Genomic DNA, 21,933 nt, shown 5'->3' with positions numbered 1-21,933 from the left:
ATGCAAGATTTAGTGAATGGGGGGGGGGGGGGGGGGGGATCATCGATGCCAGCAATTCCGTTTTTTTTTTTTTTTTGAAGTTCCATCCTATACTAGTAGTTCCATGATGTTGTAGTGCTTGCTCAAATTTAAAGCTGAGTTTTGGTAAATATTTGGATGATTTTATATTTTGAGGTTAAGTTGATTTCCACTTCTTTTATATGTTGAGACGGTATCAGACAGAGCGATTTAACATTTTCTTTATTCGTTTCTTGGATTCACATCACAAAAGAAATTATGTATCTACTTATCGTCTTTTTGCTCTTTTTTCCTGTAGCATGTACACCCAATAGCATGTACACCCAATAGCATGTACACCCAATAGCATGTACACCCAAGTCTTATCAGTAAAATCATTCGTGCCCATAAGCCCTAAAGAAAGAAAAATATAAATAAAAAAAAAAAAATGGTTGTTGGAAATAGGAAATGGGTGAATCACTCGGATCTTGAATCAACTAGTAGATCATCAAATCAACCTTACACAAAACAGTGATTATCAAACTTTTTTTGCTTTTTATGAAGTCTGGGAACTAGTGCTTGCCGGATAAATAATGTAGGAGTCGGGATTTGACCACTATTTAACATTTTTTTTATAGATTAAATGCAAGTTGCCTTAATTTATTTAGTTATATTGATCAAAATTGACTTTGAAACGTGTTGATTTAAGAAATATAAAAAAAAAAGATTAAATAAATTGAAAGAGTTTGTCATACACTCAAAATGTTATAAATTTAATATTAAATTACAGGTTTTTTTTTAAATTTTAAATTTTGAAGATTAAGAAACCTTTATTTTTGGGTCCTAAAACAAAAAAGATGAGAAATTGGACGGAATAATATTGAAAATTAATGAATTTGAGTTGCCACTTTTTTGTTCTTATTTACCCTATATTCACCTTCTCAAATATTTTCTTATTTCAAGTTTAGATATCAAAATTCATATTATCTCATCGGGGAAGCGGGCGCGACTATCATTTCAAATTTTGGTTCACAAATTTCAATTTTAATCAAAACTGTCGATGAAAAGAAAAGTCTTGGCTAATTTAGGAAATTATCATGAGTTTATAATCAAAGAATACTCTCTTCATCAATTTATAATCAAAGAATACTCTCTTCATGTATGAGCCCTCTCTTCATGTACGAGCCTTTTGGAGAAGTCCAAAGCAAAGTCAGAAGAACTCATGCTCAAAGTGAACAATATCATACCATTGTGAAGTCGTGTTCATCTAACAAAAATACCTAATTGAATATGGTGATGTATGTTACTACCCCTAAATGATATCCACTATCTTTTTAAACTATTGATTTTGTGTTTAATTACTTCAATTTTTTTGTTTATGGCTTTTGGATTGGTCATTGTCGTTTTTTCAAGGTGATATTTGTAATCCTGCATCCATTCCTGTTTCAAAATTAAAATAAATAAATAAATAAAAACTTGGAAGAAAAAAAAAAAGTCACATAAATTAGGAGTTTATTACTGAAATGGACAATTTTAAAAAATTATTATTTATCACGTCTATTTCCCTTTTTTATATCTAAAGTTAGATATCTATCTTTATTACATAGTTTTATATTTAAAGCACAAAAATAGACATTATTTTAGTTATAATAACTAAATCACAACAATTTAGTATTAATTACTTACTATAGACAAGACAAGTTGGAAAACAAGGTAGTGAAGCAACTCATCATAAAAGAAAAAGACAAAAAAAACGACAAAGAGGGTGAAGACAAAATAAAAATAAAATTAGATTTCTTATATAGTCTTAATTTTAAAACCTATCGAGTTAGTATAAGAGAATTTGTGGAACTACAATCTTTTTTCAAAACTAACTTAGACTTAGTTTGAGATTATTATTACTTGTAAAATAGTCATCACCCCTAATTAAATTAGTGTTCAATAAATTAATTTTAAATTTTAAATTTTTTAGTATAAAATAGGTAACAAAACAAAGAAATTAATAGGTGTAAATAGTATTAATAAAGCTCCATATTTAAAAATTAAAAACAAAAAAGCAAGTTCTTCCTTGATAAGAATTTTGCCTTAATTTTCTATTATGGTTTAGACTTGGACTTATCTTCAAGCTTCCCTAAAAGGTTAAAGACTAATCTAATAAGATATTTACTCAAGAGTTTGAAAGGGAACTAATCTTTACCAAACCATCAATTCCCTTGTTCATGATTAAAGGAAGATTGAGATGTGAGTTACAAAACTGACCCATATTCAAGCTTTTTTCAAGTTCAAAATTATGAAAACCTAAGTCTGTGACAGTTTCTTTTGAAGGGTAATCAAACCAAGAGCCTCCAGACTCGACTCAAATTCAAGAAAATGGTGCAATTGAATGCGAGAAGGATTGAGTTGAAGAGTAAAGCAAAAAACAAAAACAGGGAAAAACATGCTAACCTGAAAGTTGAACGCTTATAGAAATCTTCCCTGTGTTCCGTGTCCACGTCAGCTACACGTGTAATTAGTAGAAGAGCCACCTGTCAGACACGTCAACATCAGTAAACATCTTCCCTTGAGAACACAAGAATATTGAGCATGATCCATAGTTTCCAATATAAGAGTAACAAATGAGTTTCTTCTATACCATAGAATGCAGTTCTGATGGAGTGATTATTTCCCTGTCAAAAACATCAAGGCATTTCACAAATTGTTGTGGAACATCAACTTCTGGTAACTTTTGATTCATCTTCTCAATTAAAGACATACCTGTCATGAAATACAGGACAATATTACAGATCCCAAAGAAAGAAACGAAACAAACTTTTGATTGATTGGTGAAAAGGAAGAAGAATTGAATGCAAAAAGAGAATCAATAGGACTAAAAGCTAGAACACTTGCGAGAACAAGGAACACCGACACCAAGAATACAGATGCAACAAAAAGAATACTAAAAAATGGCTTGTTAAACAACAACAAGAACAAAGATATTGATCAATGACAAGATCTTGTTTAAACAGAGACGAAAAACTTGAATAACCAAACCGAACCACCAAGCAGAAAGGATGTGTAATGAAAACAATATTAACTTTTCATTGCATTATGATTAGGACATTATGAAACCCACTCCATAAAGTTCATCACCTTCTTCATCAGGACGGTCAACACCAATGTTCTGCTCAGGATCATTGTTTGAGGTTGTTGTGAGTGAAGGACAAGGAAGAAAATCAGCAAAACCTTCAACAAGGTCTGGGTGGTCTTGCATCAGTACACAAACCTGCAAACCCAAAACTATTAATCTTAAATGAAGCAACAAAAACAGCAATTTTGTTTCTTACTTGAACTTGAAAAGTGAAAACAAACCTCCCGGTGGAGCTCATTTAGAGGCTTTTTTCCTCTTTTGTACAAATGCAAATTTCTCATAAATGAATTGAATATATGGAACTCACCTTCAAACCGTCTCTGCATATACAAAAACAAAAATGTATACAATGCAGGAAAGCAAAATAATGACATCAAACTACGTCAAGAAGTGATTGAAAAGTACTCCTAAACTACGAAGTTGGTTTCATTTATACCGAAACTCATAAATGCTTCATTTTAACGTTTGAAGTTTGAAGTTTGTTTCAAAACAACCTTTCGCTATTAAATTCATAGACAAAAAAGGTTAAATTTGCATAAGTGAACAATAGAAACACATTGTTCATCTGGTCGTCCTCATCCTTCAACCTCAAGCCCCAAATTTTCTTTCTTCTGTTTGTAACTTCTTCACTAAACCTAAACCAAAATTTTCATCCCGCATGTGTTTAGATTGTTCATTTCAACAATATATAAGCAGATACAAACTTTTCCATCATGAATTTAACGAGAAAAAACTTCAAATTCCAAACTTCAATGGTTAAAGTGAAAGTTTTCAAGTTTCGAGACAAAATTTACCTTAACCTCACTGACATAGTCCAAAGCGTCTCCAAGTTTAAGAGGCCGCCTCCTTCGAGGAGGCGTTTCATCCTCAAGAGGACAAGCTATTGCATATCTTTGTGGCAAAAAAGTATTAAAGCCCAAAATCAGGTCATTATGACCTCTGAATAGACGCTTTACCCCTGTTATGACGCCCACAATGTCAATTCTGCAAATCGATAACAACACAGATCACTTCAAAACTCAAATGGAGAAACCTATAAACTAGATTTTATATTGCAACCAAACCTTTGAAACGCTAAATCCTTCATGAGTTGAAGAAATTCTTCATATTTTTCCGTCTCGTTTCCAATGACGTCCTTCACATTCTTGAGAAATTCTAAGGCATCCTCCGCTGTTAATTTCCGGATACTTCCATCTGCCTCCCCGCGGTTCTTCATTTCTGACAAAGCACCTGTTAACTACGGTGATCTATAGAACTCACTACTCAACCAGTATCAAGATACAGACACAAGCACGTCCTATTCTATTGATTTGGCAAACCTCTATCCTGATCATTAGTTTTCATTTAATCCTCAACCATAACCAATATACTTCTCGATTGAAAGCAACGATAATAAAATCCTAAAAGAACAAACCAGTTCACATTTCTTGATAGCAACGCAACGATAATAAAATCCTAAAAGAACAAAAAGATTGAAGGAACAAAACAAATTCACATTTCTTGATAGCAACACACGACAATAAAATCCTAAAAGAACAAGAAGATCGAAGGAACGAAAACAATTAACATTTGTTCATAGCAAGGCAACAAAGACACGATTATGGAACAAAAAGATAAACGATTACCTGAAGAAAATCTGCGGAAGCTTTGTCGAATGAGCAAGAGTTGAGCAGTAGAACGAACTTAGGAAGGGCGGTTTTTGAAGATTCAAATATTCTCAAGTGGTTTATATAATTAATTTGAAAAATAATTAATTCAATAAAAATAAAATCGTATTTCATGTAGTTGGGAGATATATTTACGAAAATGCCCATGAAAATAAAAATTCTAAAGTAATTATTACAAACATAAATTAAAATATTTTCATTTTGATTTTAATATTTAGGATTTAATTCAATGGTACGAAATTTTAAATGCTCCATGTATTTGCTTGCATGCATAAAATTTTAAGATTTTTTTAATTCAATTAAATCCGGGTTTGATTTTTTGAAAAGACAAAAATAACCCCAAACAAAATTGAAATTTGAAAATTTTAATTTTTAATAATATGGAATTACCATAATAATAGACTTTATTTAAATTATATCCAAACATTTTGATTTTTTCTTATATATTTATTAAAGATTAAAAAATAAAACGTGAACGATAACCATCAGAAAAATAAAATCAACATGCAAAATATAATATATTAGATATGTTAGATGAACACGAATCTCTGCAATGGTATGATGTTGTCCACATCGAGCATAAGCTCTCGTGACTTTGCTTTGGGCTTCCCCAAAAGGCCTCGTACTAATGAGATAGTATTATTTGATTATAAACTCATGATCATTTTCTAAAAGACCTCGTACCAATGGATGAAAGTTCCGACTAATTTAGGAAATGATCATGAGTCTATCATTAAGAAATATTATATTTGGAGAAACCCAAAGCAGAGCCATGAGAACTTGTGGTTAATGTGGACAATATCATACCATTGTGGAGAGTCGTGTTCATCTAACAAGATAAACTCATTTTAAGCAAGTATTGATATTACAATGGATAAAATAGTGATACACTTCAGTTTTATGCAGTATGATTGATATGCATTTTTTTTTAATGATATCAATTGAATGATCATCCCGAGGACACACTATTTTTGTTGTTGTTTTCTTATTCCATCAGTTTGGTCTATTTAAACTCTTCTTAGAATTGATAATTGATTAATGGGTAATTGAAAAATCGACTCGAACAAAAAACATAAGGTAACTAACCAATTTGACTTGTTTGAGTTGGTTAGTTGGATTTTTCAATCTTTATTACTTACTCCTATTATAGTTTAATTTTAATTATAATATTAAAACTTCATTTATTTTTAGAAGATTGCAAATTTACTGGATGGTTAAAATCTAGATTTATTGTATTTTATTACTCTATTTTAAATTTTAAGACTATTTATTTTTAGGTTACAAAATTTTCACCTATGTCAAAAATTTGATTGGGAGGTTGTATAAAGTTATGTATGTTATATCTGTAAAATGAGACGGAAAATAGAGTAAAAAGAATCTTTGTGCTCTCCTTTAGCCAAACGACTAAGTTTATTTGCAATTCAATGTAATTTAAATTTCATGCTTAAAACCATTCAAACTTGGCATGATCCATCTTGCATGCGGAGTGATTCGAATTTAAAACAAGTATTCTTGTCTTGAGTAAGATCGATCTCGTTAAAAATACCTATTTGAGATTTTAAAATTGTAGTGATTTATACCTTTTCATGGATTTTAAAATTATAGTAATTTTAAAATTCAAATCTCAAATAAGATTTTTGACAGGATCAAATATTTGATCGGGATCTTATTTTTCTTGCTTGAGTTAAAAATATTTTTATTAGAAACCAATAATTTTAAAATTTAATGAGCTGTATTAAAGGAAATATTTATTTCTCTATTTGTTAGAAATAATAAAACTTAGAGTTTCTCTTTTTTTTCTTTTCATTTATTGAGTTGACCAATTGAGGTGAATAATAATTAAACAAGAACTAATTTACACCTTCACTTCTTTAGTTAATTAAAATCTCAAATTATGAAAAATAAAACATTCATAAAAAAATATTTTTTTTTTTATTAAAGAGACGTGAGAAATTAGAACGTCATAACACGGGCTATAACAAATACTTTGAAGATGAAAATAGAAAAGTAATAATAATAGGCCATTAGTCGGGTTGTCGAGACCCACCAAACATTCTCCAGAAACAAAAATTTCTCGATGTCAAATTTAAAATAGAAAATATAAATTCGTGAGAATCTAATTTATGAGTTTACGATACATTTTACATGGTATTCAATTAAATTAGTGGCCAATGTTAGACGAACACGACTCTCCACAATAGCATGATATTTTTCACTTTGAACATAAGCTTTCATGGCTTTGCTTTGGGCTTCCCCACAAGGTCTCATACAAATAGAGACAGTATTCCTTACTTATAAACCCATGGTCATTCCCTAAATGAGGTGTTGTTGGATGATGAAAGTCCCAGACTAATTTAGGGAATGATCATATGTTTATAATCAATGAATACTCTCTCCATTAGTACAGAAGCCTTTCGGGGATGCACAAAACAAAGCCATGAGAGCTTATGCTCAAAGTGGACAATATCATACCATTGTGAAAAGTCGTGTTCGTCTAACAGCCAAATTAAAAAAAAAAAAAAAAAAAAACTCAATTACAATATTTAATTTAAAAATATTTGATTTCATTTTTCAATTATGTATTTGTTATTATCTTGTATTTGCAAATTGATTAGAGATAGATTTTTTTAGTAGAAGAAAACGCGAATCATTCAAAGTAATATAAAATAAAAAAAAAAATATTAAATGAAATAATTTGGTATTATATATTTTTAAATTAGAAAAAAAAAAAAAGAAGCAAAATTTGCATTCGGTGTAGGAGTTGGCAGGGGCGTGCAAGGCACGTGAGCAGAATAATGACTTTCAAATTTTACTTATCTTTATCTATTTTAAATAAATCTTAAAATTAATTAGCTATTTTTAATAAATCTTAAATCTATTAAAACGGATTAAATAATACTAATAATAATAATAATAATAATAATTTTGATAAATAGAATATCTTTTTATATATATTTGAAAGAAAATATTAATAGAGACTAATTTAAAAATGATTTAATTTAATTTGATAATTAATATAATAAAAAGGTGGAGATGAATAATAAATAATAAATAATAAATAATAAATAATAAATATTAAATATTAAATATAGGATGTACAAAATTAATAATTTTAAGGTTTAAATATTTGGGAGTATATAAGATTTAGAGAGAGTTTCTTCTTCACCTAAGGTTGTTAGAAAATCACATAATCTTCAAAAGCCTCCTTCCTTCCTTCATTCCTTCTTATTCAGTTTCCTTCCTTTTCATTGCGTTTCTCTCCTAGCTTGCTACTGCACAACTCCTGCTCATTCACCCAGACTTCACGATTCATCGCAATTTTTATCTTCCTGTAATTCCTTCCTCTTTTCCTTCTCCAATTTCATCTCAATGTTATTGTCTTTTGTTCCTTCAATCTTGTTGTTTTCAGATTTTGTTTGTTGTTTTTGTTGGTGATCCGTCCACAGCTTCCGAATGATTTCTCGTTTTTACTTTTTTTCTAACTTTTTTCTTTCTTTCTCTTGGTTAGATCTGCTGCTTCTTTCAAACAACGAGTGTGGCTTGCAGGATTTTGGTTCTAATCCGGCGTGGGGTATGCTTTGCTGTTCCACAACAAATACTTAACTTTAGCGATGAAGAGGTCCAGAGAGGATGTAAACATGGAATCACACCTCCAGCGTCCAGTATTTCCCTCTAGAGGAGAATCGTATGTCTATTTTTGATGTGTTTGATGAATTTTGGTTTGCCACTATTTCGATTTTTTTTTTTTTTTTTTTTTTTTTTTTTTTTTTTTTTTTTTGGGAGTAAGTAAGGTTTTGTGTGTTGAGTTTGCTTTATCCTTTTACTTCGTTTTCTCCTTTGACAATCTTTTGAGTTCTGGTAGTTTTTTGTGCTTTAACTTGATGCGAAATATACTGATTTATGCTCTAGGATTTTCCATTTAATGAATACATCTGAATGAATACTATGATCAGGACAGATGGTTTGCCAAATTAACTAATGAGAAGTGCTTGTTTGTGCAATATTTTTTCTTGAGACTCGTTCAGTTGTGAGTTCTATAGATCACCGTGATTACCAGATCTTTATATTTTTCTGTATGTCGCCTTGGGAATGAAGAACTGTGCAGAGCCAGATGGTGGGAGGTGGCAGTATTCAGAAACTAACAACGAATGATGCCCTAGAATATCTTAAGAATGTCAAGGACATCTTCCGAGACAAGAAGGAAACATATGAAGATTTTCTTGAAGTTATGAAAGAATTCAAGGCTCAAAGGTTTGGTTGCAATAAAATGTGTACTTTCTTCCTTTCCCAGTCTAGTTTATAGGTATTCTCTTGAGTTTTGAATGATCCGTGTTGATGTTATCTGTTTGTAGAATTGATACTGCCGGTGTCATAGCAAGAGTAAAGCATCTATTTAAAGGTCATCGTGACCTGATTTTGGGCTTTAATACTTTTTTGCCCAAAGGATTTGCAATAACTTGTTCTCCTGAGGATGAAACACCTCCTCAAAAGAAGAAGCCTGTTCAATTTGAAGAAGCTATCAACTTTGTCGGTAAGATTAAGGTAATTAAAAATCACATTTTGACGTATTTTGGTGTGATTTTTTTTTTTTTCTTTACTGCATTATAAGCAGATATCTTTTTTTTTTTTTTTTCTACGTGCAGACACGGTTCGAAGGTGATAGCCATGTATACAAGTCATTTTTAGAAATTTTGAATTTGTACAGGAAGGAAAACAAATCTATAAGTGAGGTGTACCGGGAGGTTTGTTTTCACTTTCAAGTTCATGACTCTTTTTATAACAACAATCCAATGGCTATTAGTTTCAAGATTTCCTCTTTTTGTTGGTCTTTTAACATTTGATGACAAGTTTTGCCTTTTGCAGGTCTCTGCACTGCTGCAAGACCACCCAGATCTTCTCAGGGAGTTTGTTCATTTTCTGCCTGATGCTTCAGCCACAACCTCAAATAATCACGTGTCATCTCTGAGAAATTCTGTGCTTCGTGATAGAAATTCTTCAATGCCACCTATTCAACAAGTACTTACCGACATGGTTTTAAAATGTTCATGCTTTCACAACATTGTCATTTTTTTCAATTTTTTTTGCCAATATTTAGTTTGTGTTCATCATTTACAGAAAGAAAGGACAATGGCTCCACATGCTGACCACGACATGGGTGTTAACCATCCTGATTGTGACCATGCTAGAGTAACTATAAAAGGTGATAAAGATAAATGTCAGTACAGTGAAAAAGAGAAGGACAGGAGAGACAACACAGATAGTAGGGAACAGTATAGGGACATTGATAAAAAGTTTAATGAGCATGATAACAGTAGGGACATCAGCATGCAAAGTTTTTCCCTAAAGAAGAAATCTACCATTAGGGTTGAAGATACAACTTCAGAGAAATTGCGTCCAGGTGGAGAAGGTGAGTAACTTTCTGGAGTGCGTTTCATGTCCTAATGATAACAAAATGTAAAGTGTATCTGCAACGTAGTTTTCATTGTACATCCTTCCAAAAGTTCCTTTTCTTAAATTTGTAATTTTTACACGCACAGCCTCTTTGGGATCTGTAATCTATATTTGATTTCAGCAAAAAGAGCTGTAACTGTGTCCTTAAACTTGGTAGCAAAGAAATTTTGAATCGGTAATCTAATGGCTCTTTCTGTTGTTCCATCTTTTAATTTGTGTATTTCATGACAGGTATGTCTTTTATTGAGAAGATAAGGCAGAAGTTACCAAATCTTGATGTTTACCAAGAAGTTGTGAAGTGCCTTGATATATTTGACAAGGAAATAATCACTCGATCAGAACTGCATTCTCTGGTATGAAAAATATATATAACAAGAACTTTATTACTCTTGTCTTGTTGAATATATTTGCTCAGAAAATTGTGTTGTGGTAGTTAATCATGGAAGAAGCTCGCAGCATTGCAAATGTATTTGCAACAATGAACGAATTTGGAAGCACATTTTCTTTTTTGCACCGTTGAGTTGATATCTGATTTAATTTTTTGATGTGGCCATGTTTGCAATCTAGGAACAATGATTGTTCTTCCTTAGTCTGTAGTCCTCAAGTTAACTCCCCGACCTTATTGCTATTTTATCATGGGTACCAGACACAATTAGTAATCATCTTGACATTTCCTTTTAGATAGGGGCTGTCGTTCCCGTTTCCTACTCCTCAAGGCTTTACATTTCTCTAAAACATTTTAAATAAATTTTTTGGTGGTTCAGGATGACTCTAAATTAATTCTCAATATTAAAAGTTAGCCTAATATATCATTTGTTTGGCATTTTGGTCATCTATTTATGAAGTTATGAGAACAGGTTTTTTCTTTTTAATTGAGTGAAATATGAAGGGGGCGAGGAGGTTGGGGTATGTAGGGCATTGGATGAGTTTTACTTTTAGTAATTCGGTGAGATATGGAGTGTCCTATGATAATCTTTTGCTTGGTGAGTTTAGGATAAGATCTGTTAGATCTTTAAGTCAGGTAGTAATAAAGTAAGATATTTAAGACAAAAAACTGACCAAGTCATGAAATATATTTTGAAGTCTATATCATGATATTGTGATTCAATTTCAACGACATTATGGACAAAATTGAAGCTTTTAAAATATTAGAGACCAAATTGCAACATTGTGTATAGAAGGACCAAATGATATATTTAACCAAGAAAGGAAAACAGTATATAATATCAAATCGATTCTATTCAAACTTTGATTCTAAAATATTTTTAATAAAGAGGATCTTAGTACATTTCCTTAGCTCTCTTTTCCTGCATGAACCAGCATAGTTTTGGAGTAAAAGGCTTAAGGAACATAACAGCTCTTGAGCTGTTGGTAAAAGAAGAGAATTCAGAGGTTATTTCGTGGTGGTTAGAAGTAGTGGGACTAATTTCAACACCCCTGATTTATTTCTAGTGCTGTTTAGCCATGTCCTTTATACTACTAAAAACCTTTGATGGTTTTCGGAAAATGAATACTACATTAACTATGTTTGTATACATTTAACCTTGATCAGGTGAGAGATTTGCTTGGAAGATATCCAGACCTTATGGATGCTTTCGGTGAATTTATGACACTTTGTGACAGAACTGGTAACTGCTAGTAAATTAATATATTACCCGATATTGATGCTGTATTGCTAAAATGATAACTTTATCAATTACTATCCTGCAGATGGGCTTCTAGCAGATATTATGAGTAAAAGTAAGTGAAGCGATTTCCTTGCCCTATATGCTAGTATCAGTCAATAAAAAGAATTTTCTCAGGCTTGTGGCATTCTGTGTTTCTTTCCTTCTTTCTTTCCCTTCCCCATATAATTGCAGAAGTTATTTGAGATAATTTTTAACCTTAAAGAATTATTACTATGTCACAGAATCCTTGTGGAATGAAGGTAGTTTACCAAGATTGGTGAAGGTAGAGGAAAAGGATAGAAATCGAGATCAGGAAAGGGGGGATGGTGTTAAAGAACGAGACCATGGAAATCGAGAAAGGGATAATAGGCTTGATAAAAGTGTTGCTTTTGGCCATAATGATGTTGGAAGCCACAAGATGTCTCTATTTTCTGGCAAGGACAAATATTTTGCAAAGCCTATCAATGAACTTGACCTCTCTAATTGTGAGCGGTGTACACCCAGTTACCGTCTTCTTCCGAAGAATGTAAGAAGTAAAATAAATATTATTATGTTTTTATAAAAACAAAAACAACTATTATTATGAACTGACATTTCAATTTTGGCGTGTTTTTTTTTACCTTTTGTCTTTTTTTGGTAATTTATGTGCAGTATCCAATACCCTATGCTAGCCAAAGAACAGAAATTGGTGATCATGTTTTAAATGATCATTGGGTTTCTGTCACTTCAGGAAGTGAGGATTACTCTTTTAAACACATGCGCAAAAACCAGTATGAAGAAAGCCTCTTTCGTTGTGAGGATGACAGGTGGAATCTCAACTAAGATTAGTTCATGTATTTTCATCACTTCATATCTGTTGAATTAACAGATGGGATCAAATTTGAGGGTCTATTTCCTATAGCTCTATTGGATATAGTTGGCAGTTCTTTGCATTCACTGTTTCATGCCAATGCATAGTCTTGATTTTCTGTCATTGAATCTATCATCACGTTGAAGTATTTATTCATCTACGTTGATCCATGCTTTCTAATAACTATCTTAACTTATATTATGAATTATTTTCACTTATTTTCCCTTTCTTTTGAAGTTTTATTGGCACTGATTATTAGCTGTCTTCTGTTTATGCTGGCAGGTTTGAATTGGATATGTTGTTAGAGTCTGTTAATGTAACATCCAAGCGTGTCGAAGACTTATTAGAAAAAGTCAACTTGTCTGACAATCCAGTCCATATTGAAGATCATTTAACAGGTATTCTTATTGATGATATCTATAGGATATTTAATGAGTTCAATCTTCATGTTGTATTTTTAAATAAATTACATTCTTCATATAAATTTCCGAAATTTTCATTCTAGCAGCACTTAATTTGAGGTGCATCGAGCGCTTATATGGCGATCATGGTCTTGATGTGATGGATGTGTTAAGGAAGAACGCTCCTCTTTCTCTCCCTGTTATATTAACCCGTTTGAAGCAAAAGCAAGAAGAGTGGGCACGATGTCGATCTGATTTTAATAAAGTTTGGGCTGAAATATATTTTAAGAATTATCAGAAATCACTGGATCATCGCAGCTTCTATTTCAAGCAGCAGGATACAAAGAGCTTAAGCACGAAAGGTAAATTACAAATGCAAGCACAAAAAGTGAATTTCAAGTTCTCTCTCCATTCCTCATTTTCTCTGTGCATGCTATTTGCAGCTTTGTTATCAGAGATCAAGGAAATTAGTGAAAAGAAGCATAAGGAAGAGGATGTCCTGCTCTCTACTACTGCAGAAAATAAACGACCTATAATCCCAAATTTGGAATTTGACTATCCTGATCAGGATATTCATGAAGATCTCTATCACCTTATCAAATATTCCTGTAGAGAAATATGCTCCACAGATCAATCCGATAAAGCTATGAAGATTTGGACAACCTTCCTGGAGCCCATGCTTGGTATTCCTTCACGGCCCCTGGGTGCTGAGGATTCCAAAGAAACTAATAGGGAAAATAATTTTGCAGTTAGAGGTACTGCAGTTGGCATGGTAGAGATCAGCAGTAGTTCTAATGGTGGAGGTGCTGAGTCCAAGCTGTCAGATCCTCCCAGAACTGAAGTAGAAAGCATTCCACCTAAACAATCAAGCCCTTGCAGGGTTTGGCCCACGAATGGAGATTCTTGTCCTGAAGAAAATAGTTTTCACAAAGAAAACCGTGTTGACAGCAAGGTTGATGCTCTCTGTAAATTGCAGTTCAACAACAAACAAGAGAATTCTAATGAGAGGTTGGCAAAATCCAATGCGTTGGTTAGCAGTGCACTCGAACAAGAGAATGGAAAAGTAATTGTAGAAACTGCATCAGGTTTGCATAATGCTTCCAATTGACACTTTAAATTAATTGCTCGCTTTTCATCTGCATCTTTTTCTAACCATTGTATTCTAACGTTTGTCTTTTGGTTGTCAAGGGCTGCGTTCTACTTCATCCAGAACTTGGAATGGTAGTGTTGATAAAGGGCTTGAGTTAGCATCATCACAGGTATGGCCAATGGTGCAGAAAAATTTCTTTTAATTGGAACTGCCTTATGCTTCTTTTCTCCTGATTTAGAGATGTGTGGGGGAGGGTCAAGGTCGTGAGGGTATAAGAAATGAGAGTTGAGGTATCAGATAAAAAATTTCATCGAGGAAAGCATAAAAGTTAGAACAAATAAACAAAGAGCATGTTTTGTTTGAGAGATAAGGAAGAGTTTTGTTCTGTTAATTTGATGGTGATCTGAGGAAATTAAAGAAATGGGAGGAGGATCTCTCAATTTACCATCTTTTAACATAAAACATAAAGACCTAAGCCGCTTTAATGAACAAACTAATCTTTAACAATAGCGAGAGGTAACATTATAATAATTCTCATTCTATGCCCAAGTTTACAACTTTCAATTGGAAAATAATTTTTTTTTTTTAGATTTAGCAAAAAAGTTGGCTAATTTTATAAGCAAGGCTAAAGAAATTGCCACTTTTTAGTACTCAAGGATGTAGTCGATTAAATTTAGAATCCGAGGACTGTATTTTAGCTACCTCTGTAGACTAGTAGTTTACTTGTAGGTTTTGCAACTCATCTTTAACTTTAGAATAAATAAATGAAATTATAAATGAAATAAATAAACTTTAGAATTTGTAAAGTACATTTAAAGAGTCTTAACTTATGCAAAATATCCCTAATATATGTAATTGTTTTGATCTTACTCACAGTTTTAGAAGTTTTAATTATACCCTTGTTAATTTTATAAGAATCATTAAAACTTGCGTAACCTTTTTCCTTGTTTGTTTTGGGAAGGTATTTTATCCTCCAACCTTTATTTTCTTTTCATTAATCAAATGTTTCCATTTTAAAAAAATAAAGTATGATCTGTTATAGAGGTTAATACATGTTGTGGAAAGCTGCAAGCTGAATAGTCTTTTGGATACTTCAGGGTGGTGGTTCATCAAGGCCACTGTTGTCCAATGGTGTGACGGCCGAAGGCTCAAATGCTCCAAGTTTCAATGAACAATGTGATGGTCACTCAAAGATAGAGAGAGAAGAGGGCGAATTATCACCAACCGGAGAACTTGAGGATAATTTTTCAAATTATCAAGAAGCTAGTCTCGATAAAGCAAAAGACAGTGCCAAAGACAGGCAATGTTTCAGAACATGTGCAGACAAAGTATCTTGCAGGGGTGTGACAGGAGAAACTCATATAGATGCTGATGACGAAGGGGAGGAAAGTGCTCGGCGGTCATCAGAAGACAGCAAAAATGGTTCTGAGAATTGTGATATTTCTGGAACCGAGTCTGTTGATGGAGAGGACAGTACTCGTGAAGGGCAGGATGATGGGGGTCATCATGACCGTGATAGTAAGGTTGAGAGTGAAGGTGAGGCTGAAGGAATGGACGATGCCCACAGTGCCGAGGGTGATGGAACAGCATTACCCTTTTCAGAACGTTTTCTTCTTAATGTGAAGCCTCTTGCCAAGTACATCCCATTGGCATTACAGGATGAAAAAAAGAACTCCCGAATTTTTTATGGAAATGACTCCCTTTATGTTCTTTTTAGACTTCACCGAGTAAGGTTCATAAATTTGAACTGATGGTTTTGGAGTTTTTTATTCTAACGAGATTAACGATGAATTTTCCCTTGCACTGACCATTTAACCTCATTTCTTTGGTTTTACAGACATTGTATGAGCGGATACGATCAGCAAAGATTAATTCATCATCTGGTGAGAAGAAGTGGAGGGCTTCAAATGATACTAGCCCTAATGATCTCTACTCCAGGTTGGTTCCATTTGCTTGAATTTATAAATACTCGTGTGTCATGGTTACTGGAACTTCTAAATTTCACCCATTTTGGTCATAATTACATGGGAAAGGGAAGAATTAAATCTATTCAGATCCTAATCTTGATAAGATTTGTGTTCTGAAATGACCTCCATCTTTTGGTCTAGCTAGAATTTTTCATAGCTTCCTTTTCTTCTTCCTTGTTGCTTTGTAAGATTGTGATACCGAGTGTCGTCTACAGTATAGGTCCATTTGTAAAACTACCGGACCTTATATAATCCCATTTGTAAAACTAAGTGGGACAGCGTATGTTATACTGAATAGCATAGGAGTGGTATCTAAATCTTCAACCTATTTAGTGGGGAAATCGGTAAAGAAATCTATATCATCCTTGTTCATACACTTAGATATCCCATAATTAACAACCACCCCACCTTTTTATATTCCTTGGCTTTGATTTTGAGGTTTCTTCATCTTTTATCCACATTCTTGATAATTATCAATTTGTTCATTATCACTTGACCTTCTGTAAACATGAAACAGATTTATGAGTGCACTTCGTAGTTTACTTGATGGTTCGTCTGATAATATGAAGTTTGAGGACGACTGCCGATCTATTATTGGAACCCAGTCGTACGTTCTATTCACTTTGGACAAATTGATTTATAAACTCGTCAAACAGGCAAGATTTCTTAGCTGTATAGATGTTTCTTAGCTGCTGCTGTTTTGTTGTGATATTTGATCTGAAAGGCTATTTCAATACCATTTTCAGCTTCAAACCGTTGCTACTGATGAGATGGATACCAGGCTTCTTCAATTATATGCCTATGAGAATTCAAGAAAACATGGAAAAGATGTAGACACAGTTTATCATGATAACGCCCGTGTGCTTCTTCATGATGATAACATATACCGAATCGAATGTGTAAGATTTTGATACATTGATTTAAACTTTTAACTCTTTAGCCGTGCTCTTAATGTAATAATACTCTTACCTTTTTCAACAGTCATGCACTCCAGGTCATCTATCCATTCAGCTAATGGAATTTGGCCATGATAAGCCCGAAGTTACGGCTGTTTCTCTGGATCCCAATTTCTCATCTTACCTGCACAATGATTTCCTCTCCATTCTCCCTGACAAAAAAGAGAAGTCCGGAATCTACTTACACAGGCATGCAGATTATTCACAAACTCAGATTTTACTATTAACATTGTTTGGTTTGGACATTAACATCAACACCTTTTTTTTTTCTCTCCTCAGAAATAAGTGCAAGTATGCCTGCAGGGATGATATCTCTGCTGCATGCCAGGCCATGGAAGGACTCAAGGTTGTCAACGGTCTGGAGTGTAAAATCACATGCAATTCATCAAAGGTAGAGTTCCAATACAAAGTTCTTTTTATCTAACTTTTCTTCCAGTATTCCAAAATATATTGTTATACAATGAAAGTACAGAAGCTATATTCATACAAACACAAAGGCCCTACCAAAAACTATTTTAATAAATGTAATTTCTTGCAAAGAGAGCGCTGGGAGAGACTGAAGCGGATAGTATTAGAGTTTATTTTGATAACGTTGGATTTATATTTGATTTGGGGGCATTCTGTTGATATGATGTGGTTTATGCACGATAGGTCTCCTACGTTTTAGATACAGAAGACTATTTGTTTCGCCCAAAAGTCAGAAGAAGGTTGAATAGAAGTGGTTCTTACAGTCGCCACCTATGAAGATCTTCAAATGGAAGCTCAAGCAGAGGACAACGATATCAAAGATGGTTATCGAGCTCGTGATCACGTCCTATTACCTAATTGTAAGCACCGCATTACACGTACTTGAATTTCTATCTGTTAGAGCATCATATTGCTCTCCCTTTTGCATCCTCATGGCTTATTCTTCTTCCCATTTCTGTGTTGGCTCACTGGAGTAAGAAAACATCTGAGATTCCTTTCTCTGCATATCTAGGTTTCCAAGGGCACGGTACGAGCATAGAAAGGAAGGACGGAGCGTCCGGAAGAAAATAAAAGGAAAAGCTGTAGGTGAAGTTAGTGATTATTTGTCTAATCAGACGAGTTAGAAGAAGAATACAATGGATGGAGGGAGGTCGGTCGAGAGCTATAGATCGGTAGCGTTGCGTGAGAATGTTGTAAATAGAGGTAATTTGTGATGTGAAGTGGAGAGAAACTACGTCGTCTACAATTTACACATTTCATTCTTTCTGGTTTCTTCAAATAAACTGTATTTGTATACAGCAGTTGGTTGCGTGTTTCATCTATAATTAATTTGTTGAGGCCACTGTAAAATCATTGGCTGCGAGTCAGAAAGGGAATTCCAACAGAGTTTTAAATGCATATTTTTGTTTTCCGCCTACTTTGTATGCCACACACGGCCTATAGAGATTACATTCATTAAGAAGGAAATGTACACTTTTTTTTCTTTCTTCTTTTGTTGTTTAAACACTATTCGTTCTATTGATACATAGTTTTAGGACAATCTCGGTCTATATCGAGTATCACGGATGTATTTTTCTACTTGTGATAGTTCTTCAATGACTGTTCCGGTTGGTTAGCAACATGGAGAATTGAGGTAAAAAACTTCTTTGTACTTCTTTGTACTTCTTGAGCTTCAGAGTCAGAAGAGTAATTTAATGAGGGCTACAATTGAAATTTGACATAACAATTGTTGAAAGTTTGGTTGGTTTGTTTTATTTAAAATACCATTTGATTCGTACCATCTTCACAAGTTGACTATACTTGGGGCATTATTTCACCTAAACATTCAAGAATAAAATCCAGAATCGCATACTTAAACAATGATAAATTATTTTGGAGCATCATTCCACCAAACAATAAACAAATTGGGATATTGAACATGTGGGCAGTTCAAGATACTCTATTAAACCGAAACTTATCTATCTACTTAAACTTTAGTTGGACGAGTCCACTTAGTAACTATTTCCAGACACCATGTTCTAGAAATGAGACATGTTCGCAACTAAAATTTCAACTAAAATTTGCGCTTGAAGGAAATTTTGTATATAATTTATTCTCCATTAGAACCTGGATGAGGCACAATTTATGCTACTGCTTTCTCTGGAGGTATGCAAAAATATTGTCAATGTACACAATTATGAATGTGTCAGCACACTTCTTGCACAATTCATCAATCATGAATACTGTGGGGCATTAATTAGGCTGAACGACATAACCACGTACTCGTAGGGGTCATACCTCATCTTGAATGCTTTCTTTGGCACACTCCCCTCCCTTGTTCCGATTTGATGATAGTTTGACCATAGATCAAATTCTCTATGAGATGGAGAAGATATTATTCTTTACTATTATCCTCTTGTTCAATTCTCTGTAATTAATGTACCATGCATTGATCCATCTTTGTTGACAAATAACACTAGCGCATCCCAAGGAGATACACTGGTGTAGATAAAACCCTTATCCAAAAAATTTTGTAACTGCACTTTGAGTTCCTTTCATTCTGTCAGTACCATCATATTTTGGTATTGAATATTTGATTAAAATCTCTATATCTTTTCAAAATTTTATTTCAAATTTAAGATATTTCTTCTTTCAAACATATATGTTCATCTGGATTTGGACAAACTGATACTCCAAGAAGTCTATACATATTCACAAGATTGAAGTTGCAGTCTCCTCCAGTCCTATCGGTGTGATAACTAACCAAATTTATTTAAACCTTTGAAACAATGAAGTTCTTTGTAAGCATAATTGTATCATTAGTTTAGTATCGAGTGAGATTGATAGGTAAACATCCAATTGAAAAGTTTTTGGGAACAACAATTTGAGTAGCACCATACCTCTCACTCTCTACAAAAAGTATGATAAGTGAAAAAGAAAAAAAAAACTAATTCAAATAAGTAACAAAAATATATAAGAAGGTTCATGCGAGCACACAAATTTAGGGAAAGATATAAGAAGGTTAGTGTGTACCTCAATGACATTGTTTTTATGGTTTAAACAACTTCCGACTGTTGAGTATTGCTAGGAGGGAGTCTCACATGGGCTAATTTAGGAAATGATCATGAATTTATAAGGAAGAATAATCTCCCTGATGCCTTTTAGGAAAGCCCAAATCAAAACCATGAGAACTTAAGCTCAAAGTGGACAATATTATACCATTGTGGAGAATCGTGATTCCTAACAATGACACCATATCTTTCACCACTTAAATAGTTTTGCCTTGGAACCAATCTAGGTTAAAACTAATGGGTGGAGTGGGTGGAGTTAGATTGAGATAAGGACACGAGAAATAATTGTTATGCGAGTATATATGTGATACGATTAACTTTATAATTATTACAAATAATTTGGTCAAAATCGTTCATTAAGAGATATGTGAGTAGATACATCATATACAAAAAGTTTGTACGGAACTAGATTGCAAAATATTTTATCTCTATTTATAAATTTGTTATAGAAAAAATTAATATTTTACATATTTTACAAGATTATCGTATGCGACTCAATCTTAATCTTGAGAGAGTTATAAATTCCTGTCTTACAAATTCTTGCTTGTGAAGGCTTATTTATTGATTTGCATGGGTGAGAATGACGTTGATACCCAATTCAATATGCATATCATTTTACGATATAGAATTCACTCATTTCCATGTAGGGCAAGTAGATGAGTAGTTCTCTTAAATGTTAATTTTGGGACTTGAACCACCCTCTAGCATCCCGTGAGAGACTTCATTTATGATCCAACATCACAAATTGTAACTCAAGGTCATAAACAAATTAAACATTAGAGAATCCATGGTACTTAAGGGGTAAGATGTAATAACAAAAGTAAATCATGCTTTTGTTCAAGTTGTATTTATGAACAACTAGTGAATGATCGACTTGCGTGTAAAAATTATACCAATGAAAACATATCCTATAGTATATACGAGTTTAACTCTAGGTCTTCTAGGTCTATACTAAAGTGGTCTATAGTTAATAAATGAAAATTGATTAATTAAATAGCTTAATTAATTAATTTGTATGATTCAAACTTTAATAATATATTTGAAAATTTATAATTCTTTTTATATTTATTTAATTTTAAAATAACTTGTTTTTATTTTAATTTTTGTATTTTGCAATAATGACTGTGCTAATTTAAAGTATACAAAGAAGAAAACACACACAAATGATGGTATAAAGTACTTAAAATTCGTGACATTTCATTACAATAAGGGAATTGGCAGAAACATGGAAGTGGAAGTTGTACAAAACGAACCGTTTTGAGCTCATAAATGTAAATAAAAAGGAAAACGCCGTTGCCGGGGATCGAACCCGGGTCACCCGCGTGACAGGCGGGAATACTTACCACTATACTACAACGACTCATTTGTTATTAAAATTCGTAAAATGTATTACAAAAATAAAGTTATCAGAAACACAGAAGCGGAAGTTATGCAAAACGAACCGTTTAGAGCTAATAAATGTAAATGAAAAGAAAACGCCGTTGCCGGGGATCGAACCCGGGTCACCCGCGTGACAGGCGGGAATACTCACCACTATACTACAACGACTCATTTGTTCGTGGGAAGAAATCTTATATATTTTTTTTGTACCATTTATTTTACTTTCAGTTATTAAAAAGTTGGAATACATTTGTGAAAATTACGAAATGAATTTATATATCATTCTTAGACCAAAATAAGAGTTTTTAGTTTGGTTAAAGTTTATTTTGACATGTTCTAATTATTTTAATATATTAAATATAT

General features: G+C 33.0%; 2 protein-coding genes and 2 non-coding genes across 5 annotated transcripts; 1 reads left to right on the top strand and 3 right to left on the bottom strand.

The window, feature by feature from the left end:
* Positions 1 to 1,222: 1,222 nt before the first annotated feature.
* LOC111806112 (paired amphipathic helix protein Sin3-like 3) lies at positions 1,223 to 4,833 on the bottom strand. The gene is made up of 8 exons (XM_023691470.2): positions 4,750 to 4,833; positions 4,189 to 4,342; positions 3,919 to 4,108; positions 3,346 to 3,444; positions 3,127 to 3,259; positions 2,630 to 2,751; positions 2,443 to 2,522; positions 1,223 to 1,437 (listed from the first exon to the last, which is right to left on the bottom strand). Exons 2-8 carry the CDS (start codon positions 4,338 to 4,340, stop codon positions 1,392 to 1,394), a joined length of 822 nt encoding a protein of 273 aa, XP_023547238.2. The 5' UTR covers positions 4,341 to 4,342; positions 4,750 to 4,833; the 3' UTR covers positions 1,223 to 1,391.
* A 3,114-nt stretch (positions 4,834 to 7,947) lies between these two features.
* Positions 7,948 to 18,629, top strand: LOC111805219 (paired amphipathic helix protein Sin3-like 3). 2 transcript variants are annotated; one of them, XM_087128286.1, is made up of 24 exons: positions 7,949 to 8,122; positions 8,300 to 8,476; positions 8,887 to 9,042; positions 9,144 to 9,333; positions 9,435 to 9,533; positions 9,655 to 9,807; positions 9,907 to 10,198; positions 10,474 to 10,595; positions 11,795 to 11,870; positions 11,953 to 11,982; positions 12,152 to 12,435; positions 12,561 to 12,715; positions 13,042 to 13,157; positions 13,265 to 13,522; positions 13,604 to 14,245; positions 14,349 to 14,419; positions 15,348 to 15,977; positions 16,088 to 16,188; positions 16,735 to 16,873; positions 16,964 to 17,116; positions 17,199 to 17,362; positions 17,453 to 17,564; positions 17,825 to 18,000; positions 18,153 to 18,629. In XM_087128286.1, exons 2-23 carry the CDS (start codon positions 8,403 to 8,405, stop codon positions 17,915 to 17,917), a joined length of 4,110 nt encoding a protein of 1,369 aa, XP_086984412.1. In that variant the 5' UTR covers positions 7,949 to 8,122; positions 8,300 to 8,402; the 3' UTR covers positions 17,918 to 18,000; positions 18,153 to 18,629. The 2 variants fall into 2 exon arrangements, with proteins under 2 accessions (XP_086984413.1, XP_086984412.1); XM_087128287.1 differs by lacking the exons at positions 16,964 to 17,116; positions 17,199 to 17,362; positions 17,453 to 17,564; positions 17,825 to 18,000; positions 18,153 to 18,629 and having other exon boundaries at positions 7,948 to 8,122; positions 15,348 to 15,982.
* Positions 18,630 to 21,478: 2,849 nt separating this feature from the next.
* Positions 21,479 to 21,550, bottom strand: TRNAD-GUC (transfer RNA aspartic acid (anticodon GUC)). The gene has a single exon. It is a non-coding gene; the product is annotated as a tRNA-Asp (tRNA).
* Positions 21,551 to 21,666: 116 nt separating this feature from the next.
* TRNAD-GUC (transfer RNA aspartic acid (anticodon GUC)) lies at positions 21,667 to 21,738 on the bottom strand. Its single transcript has one exon. It is a non-coding gene; the product is annotated as a tRNA-Asp (tRNA).
* Positions 21,739 to 21,933: the final 195 nt, after the last annotated feature.

This window comes from Cucurbita pepo, chromosome 11 (assembly GCF_057944985.1).
Source record: "Cucurbita pepo subsp. pepo isolate OVF chromosome 11, ASM5794498v1, whole genome shotgun sequence".
Lineage (NCBI taxonomy): Eukaryota > Viridiplantae > Streptophyta > Magnoliopsida > Cucurbitales > Cucurbitaceae > Cucurbita > Cucurbita pepo.
This window is presented reverse-complemented; position numbering and strand designations above follow the sequence as displayed.

Excerpts from the sequence above, each read along its gene's own strand:
- LOC111805219 (XM_087128286.1), top strand. The coding sequence starts at position 8,403 with ATGAAGAGGTCCAGAGAGGATGTAAACATGGAATCACACCTCCAGCGT. Across the intron at positions 10,199-10,473 it reads ATTGCGTCCAGGTGGAGAAG|GTATGTCTTTTATTGAGAAG; the intron begins GTGAGTAACTTT and ends ATTTCATGACAG. Across the intron at positions 10,596-11,794 it reads GATCAGAACTGCATTCTCTG|GTGAGAGATTTGCTTGGAAG; the intron begins GTATGAAAAATA and ends AACCTTGATCAG.
- LOC111806112 (XM_023691470.2), bottom strand. The coding sequence starts at position 4,340 with ATGAAGAACCGCGGGGAGGCAGATGGAAGTATCCGGAAATTAACAGCG. Across the intron at positions 2,752-3,126 it reads TGACCGTCCTGATGAAGAAG|GTATGTCTTTAATTGAGAAG; the intron begins GTGATGAACTTT and ends ATTTCATGACAG. Across the intron at positions 1,438-2,442 it reads TATAAGCGTTCAACTTTCAG|GAATGGATGCAGGATTACAA; the intron begins GTTAGCATGTTT and ends ATTTTGAAACAG.